This window comes from Rhincodon typus, chromosome 14, assembly GCF_021869965.1.
Source record: "Rhincodon typus isolate 14 chromosome 14, sRhiTyp1.1, whole genome shotgun sequence".
NCBI classification, from domain to species: Eukaryota; Metazoa; Chordata; class Chondrichthyes; order Orectolobiformes; family Rhincodontidae; genus Rhincodon; species Rhincodon typus.
The window spans coordinates 18,653,632-18,660,054 of NC_063345.1; the positions used below are offsets into that span (position 1 = coordinate 18,653,632).

At 47.0% G+C, this 6,423-nt stretch overlaps 1 protein-coding gene across 1 annotated transcript in view; it reads left to right on the forward strand.

The window, feature by feature from the left end:
• Positions 1–6,423, forward strand: part of LOC109930496 (cytokine receptor common subunit gamma-like) — a 29,427-nt gene that overhangs the window by 19,978 nt on the left and 3,026 nt on the right. Inside the window, exon 7 of the mRNA XM_048605281.1 lies at positions 1,131–1,215. Within this exon, the coding sequence (XP_048461238.1) occupies positions 1,131–1,215 (85 nt within the window). The remainder of the gene's footprint in view (positions 1–1,130; positions 1,216–6,423) is intronic.

Sequence of the window (6,423 nt, forward strand, 5' to 3'; positions counted from 1 at the left end):
AAAAAGGCCCATCAGCCCATCGAGTCTGCACCAATCAAAATGAAGCACCTAACTATTCTGATCCCATTTTCCAGCACTTGACCCATAGCCTTGAATGCGTTGGCATCGCAAGTGGACATCTAAATTCTTCTTCAATGTTATCAGGGTTTCTGCCTCTACACCCTTACAGGCAGTGAGTTCCAGATTCCCACCACCCTCAGGATGATAAACACTTTCCTCATACTTCCTCTAAACCTCCTGGGCCTTACCTTAAATCTATGCGCCCGGTGATTGATCTTTCCACTAAGGGGAAACGTTCCTTCCTATCTACCCTATCTATGTCCCTCATAATTTATTACAGTTCAATTATGAGATCCCTCTCACCCTCCTCTGCTCCAAGGAAAAGACATCCAAGAGAAACATCAGGACAGGCATTTTGATGACCTGTCTAGACCCATTACCACTTGTGTCCGCTCCCCCTCCCTTCAACGTTCTGTTGGTCTTTTGGTTCACATTTCCACTCTGTTGAACCTCTAACAACAATGTGATGAAGGAAGAGATCAGAAGTCACTTTTTACTCAATTTAGATTTATCCAGAAGGTGAATATTATAAATATATATTTCCTAACTCTTCTCCCCATTCCAGTGTCCATATGTTTCCCTTTATATGTGCTTAAATAATCAATGCCCTCACCTTATTTTACTTCATATAGTTAACTAGCTTTATATGTTCACATCATTCTTCCAATGGCCTTATGGTTCAGACTGCAAAAACACAGGAGGCAGGCTCTACATATAAATTTCTTGAGGACTACATTTTGATTTTTGTGAACTACTTTTGGTTTTCTTCAAAAGTGGTAAAGGTCTCCTTTACCACTCGTTTAGTCTCACTGACTCCTTCACCATCTTCCAACAATACCTCTGTATCTGTGCTGATATACGGATGATTCAGATTGACATAGAAGCAGAATTAGAAGAATTCATTCATATGCCCAATAATTATCACTGGTTTATTGAATGTAAAGTGATAACACTCAATGAAACAAGCACATTTCCTAGAAATCGCCAGTTAAATTGGCACAAGATTCATCCATATATCCTGCTTAGTTTTCTATTTAAATTAAGGTCTAACCCATTGCTTTTTTTTGCAGGTTGAAGGTAATAATCATCCCAAAAATACCCAATCCAGGCAGAAGTTTTGATCCTTTGTTCAACAATCACAATGGCAACTTTCAGGTAAAGAAAAAGGAAGAAGAGACGCTTCTGACATTTTTGAAGCAAATTCCTTTCATTCTAATTATCTCTTGGGATGCAGCTATCAAAGACAGGAGGGAGGAAATATCAGTGGAACAACCATCTCAGCCTCAAACACAGGCCTTCTAGACAGTGGCATTGACAGAGAACTCGGGTGAAATATTGCTCATCCCTTTAAAGGGGGAATAGTAACTGGATTGCATGAGTGTGGGTGTGAGTCCTGGGAGGTTCCTGTGGTTGTAGTCAACTGATGAAAGCTATAGGAGCAGGGTAAAAGTGAGAAGGAATGCTAAAAGGAAGAAAAGAAAGAGCTTTAATTTACTTTGTATCTTTCTTTACTTCAGATCATCAAAAAGCATTTTATATGAAATGAAATTCTTTTCAAATGTAGTCACTATTGTGATGTGTCGCACCTCACCAGGATAGTGTGTTGGAAATTAAACCCTGCTACTCCCAGAATTGTCATAAAAGTTAAAGATTTTATCAAAGTTTGCATACTTTCCCAATTTACCAAACTTTTTAGACTCAAGTTAACAGAAAGCATGGACCAGACTTCTATACTTAGCAGGAGGTACTATCTATTATAAATAAACACCCACAACCACTTCCGTCTGAAGGACAAAGGCAGCAAATAAGTGGGAAGACCAACACATGCAAGTTTCCCTCCAACCTACTCACCATCCTGACTTGGAAATACATCACTGTTCCTTCACTGTTGCTGGGTCAAGATCCTGGGATTCCCTCCCTCAGGGCATTGTGGGTCAACCTGCAGCACAGGGACTGCAGCGGTTCAAGAAGGCAGCTCACCACCACTTTCTCAGTCCAGCTAGGGATATGTAATAAACAGCTGGGCAGCTGGTGATGCCCACATGAGTGATTTAAAAAAAAATAGATTCAGTCAACAGCTAAGTAATTATGAACTGTGAACATATAACTCTACTAGTTGAAATTCTAGCCCCTTATAAACTGCCCCTGAAAACACAATGTTTTCTACAAAGGGTTGTACAAATTTTTTTTTCCTTCCTCACCCTGCCGTTCTCTTAATATGTCTAAAAGTGCATTTACCTTTCTGTGGCAACATGAGGAACTTTTTTTTTCCCTATGCAGCAACTGGCTAGGATCTGGAATGTCCTGGAAAAGCTCAGCAGGTTTGGCAGCACCTGTGAAGAAAAAAATCAGAGTTAACGTTTAGGGTCAGGTGACCCTTCCTCAGAACTCAGTTTTCTGTTTTTGTTCCTGATTAACAGCATCCGCAGTTCTCTCAGATATATTGTCCTTGGGACCCCCCTTCAAGGTTTGCTTGAAGAAACACAGGCTGCTAGTCTAAGGTGTTATCTTCAACTCTTCTGTCCTCATGGTCATAGAAAAACGGGGGCATATTCTCTAACATTGGTGTTTGGAAATTACTTTGCAGAGATTTGGTGTGTCTTCCCACGATGCAGTTCTTTGGTCAGGATTTCTTCTTCAATGCCCATCATGAGATGCAACACTACCATTTGCATTCACTCATTGGAAAGAAGTAAAAGCATGGTTACATAATTCAAAGTGATTAATACAAGAGTGAATAATGCATTGGCATATGGATTTTTTTTATGTGTACGTATTGGCTCCTGCAAGGAAGTTGTGCTGAACTTTTATAAAATGCTTGTTAGGCTTTAGTATTACAAGCAGGTCAGGACATTACATTTTTGGAAAGTTTTAAGGCCTTAGAGGGGTCCAGAGGAGATTTATTGGAATGCTACCAGGAATGAGGGTGTTCAATTAAGTTGGAAGGCTGAAGAAACTGGGATCGTTCTCTCTTGAGGAAAAATAACTTAGGAGATTGCTCAGAGATGTTCGAAGTAATGAGTGATTTTACTTTGTAAATAGTGAGAAACCATTTCCAGTGGCAATTTCCCTGGTGGTCTAGCGGTTAGGATTCGGCACTTTCACCACCGCGGCCCGGGTTCAATTCCTGGTCAGGGAATAGAACTTCTGTTGTATTGGGGTGGCATGGTGCGTCAGTGGTTAGCACTGCTGCCTCACAGCACCAGGGACCCAGGTTCGATTCCACCCTCGGGTGACTGTCTGTGTGGAGTTTGCACATTCTCCCCGTGTCCATGTGGGTTTGCTCCGGTTTCCTCCCACAGTCCAAAGATGTGCAGGCTAAGTGGATTGGCCATGCTAAATTACCCATAGAGTTCAGGGATGTGTGGGTTATAGGGAGTTGGGTCTGGGTGGGATGCTCTCAGGGTCAATGTGGACTTGTTGGGCTGAAGGGCCTGTTTCCACACTGTAGGGATTCTATGGTCTATGAAAATCAGCAACCAGAAGATTCAAAGTAATTGGCAAAAGAACGAGAGGTAGCATGAGGAAATAATTTTACAGGTGGGAACAGATTCAATCGTAACATTTAAAAAGAGTTAGATAAAAACTTGAAGGGAAAAGGTTTACAAGACTATTGTTAAAATGCAGAAAAGGGATGAACTAATCAGATGGCTGTACTGAAGAGCCAGCATTGACATGATGAACAAAATGACCTCATTCACTACTGCATGATTCTTTGATTTTGTGATAAATGTAAATAGTTGCTGTCAGAATATCACAGCCAAGTCAGATCTTGTTCATCTCTACTGCTCGCACACAAGGGGCAGTATTTGATGGAGGCGGTGGGCTTCCTACCTGCCAGCTGGAAAGCATCCATGCGCATCGCCTAATTTTTCTGAGGATGACCAACTGAGTTAAATGCCAGTACTGAGTTGGGCAGCGGTGGCCCTTGATACCAGGATCAAGGACCCAGGGGAGCAGAAATCCTGTCTACTGATAGCTGCTGGTTGGCCATTCTTCATGGCTCAGCAGCGCCACCAGGTAGGCAGTGCCTGCTGCAGGTACTACACCTATAAAAGACCAAGGATTTTACCTACCTTATTGTGAGTGCAGAGATAGTAGGAACTGCAGATGCTGGAGAATCCGAGACAACAAGGTGCAAGGCTGGATGAACACAGCAGGCCAAGCAGCATCATAGGAGCAGAGAGGCTGACGTTTCGGGCCTAGACCCTTCATCAGAAAAGGGGGAGGGGAAGGGGGTTTTGAAATAAATAGGGAAAGAGTGGGAGGCGGATAGAAGAGGGATGGAGGAGAGGATAGGTGGAGAAGAAACAAACAGGTCGAAGAGGCGGGGATGGGGCCAGGAAAGGTGAGTGTAGGTAGGGAGTTAGGAAGGGGATAGGTCAGTCCAGGGAGGACGGACAGGTCAAGGGGGCGGGATGAGGTTGGTCGGTAGGAGATGGAGGTGCGGCTTGAGGTGGGAGGAGGGGATAGGTGGGAGGAAGAACAGGTTAGGGAGGCAGGGACGAGTTGGACTGGTTTTGGGATGCGGTGGGGGGAGGGGAGATTTTGAAACTTGTGAAATCCACATTGATACCATTGGGCTGCAGGGTTCCCAAGCGGAATATGAGTTGCTGTTCCTGCAACCTTCGGGTGGCATCGTTGTGGCACTGCAGGAGGCCCAGGATGGACATGTCGTCTGAGGAATGGGAGGGGGAGTTGAAATGGTTCGCGACCGGGAGGTGCAGTTGTTTGTTGCGAACCGAGCGTAAGTGTTCTGCAAAGCGGTCCCCGAGTCTCCGCTTGGTTTCCCCGATGTAGAGGAAGCCACACCGGGTACAGCGGATGCAGTATACCACATTGGCAGATGTGCAGGTGAACATCTGCTTGATGTGGAAAGTCTTCTTGGGGCCTGGGATGGGGGTGAGGGAGGAGGTATGGGGGCAGGTGTAGCACTTCCTGCGGTTGCAGGGAAAAGTGCCGGGTGTGGTGGAGCTGGAGGGGAGTGTGGAGCGGACAAGGGAGTCACGGAGAGAGTTGTCCCTCCGGAAAGCAGATAAAGGTGGGGAGGGAAAGATGTCTTTGGTGGTGGGGTCAGATTGCAGATGGCGGAAGTGTCGGAGGATGATGCGTTGGATCCGGAGGTTGGTGGGGTGGTACGTGAGGACGAGGGGGATTCTTTTTTGGTTTTTATTGCGTGGACGGGGTGTGAGGGATGAGGTGCGGGAGATGTGGGAGACACGGTTGAGGGCGTTCTCGACCACCGAGGAGGGGAAGTTACGGTCCTTGAAAAACGAGGACAACTGAGATGTACGGGAGTGGAATGCCTCATCCTGGGAGCAGATGCGGCGGAGGCGAAGGAATTGGGAATAGGGGATAGCATTTTTGCAGGAAGGTGGGTGGGAGGAGGAGTATTCTAGGTAGCTGTGGGAGTCGGTGGGCTTGAAATGAATATCGGTTTCTAGGTGGTTGCCCGATATGGAGACAGAGAGATCCAGGAAGGGGAGAGAGGTGTTAGAGATGGTCCAGGTAAACTTAAGGTTGGGGTGGAAGGTGTTAGTGAAGTGTATGAACTGTTCGAGCTCCTCGTGGGAGCACGAGGCGGCGCCGATACAGTCATCAATGTAACGGAGGAAGAGGTGGGGTTTAGGGCCGGTGTAGGTACGGAAGAGGGATTGTTCCACGTAACCTACAAAGAGGCAGGCGTAGCTTGGGCCCATGCGGGTACCCATGGCTACCTCCTTTGTCTGTAGGAAGTGGGAGGAGTTGAAAGAGAAGTTGTTGGAGGGTGAGGACGAGTTCGGCTAAGCGGATGAGGGTGTCAGTGGAGGGGGACTGGTCGGGCCTGCGGGACAGGAAGAAGCGGAGGGCCTTAAGGCCATCTGCATGGGGAATGCAGGTGAAGAGGGACTGGACGTCCATGGTAAAGATGAGGTGTTGGGGACCGGGGAATTGGAAGTTCTGGAGGAGGTGGAGGGCGTGGGTGGTGTCACGGACATAGGTAGGGAGTTCCTGGACCAAGGGGGAGAAAATGGAGTCGAGATAGTTGGAGATCAGTTCGGTGGGGCAGGAGCAGGCGGAGACAATGGGTCGACCAGGGCATTCAGGTTTGTGGATTTTGGGAAGGAGATAGAAGCGGGCAGTGCGAGGTTGGGGAACGATGAGGTTGGAGGCCGTGGGTGGGAGGTCACCTGAGGTGATGAGGTTGTGGATGGTTTGGGAGATGATGGTTTGGTGCTCAGGGGTGGGGTCTTGATCAAGGGGGCGGTAGGAGGAGGTGTCGGAGAGTTGGCGTCCGGCCTCGGCGATGTAGAGGTCAGTGCGCCACACTACAACTGCACCTCCCTTGTCCGCAGGTTTTATGGTGAGGTTGGGATTGGAGCG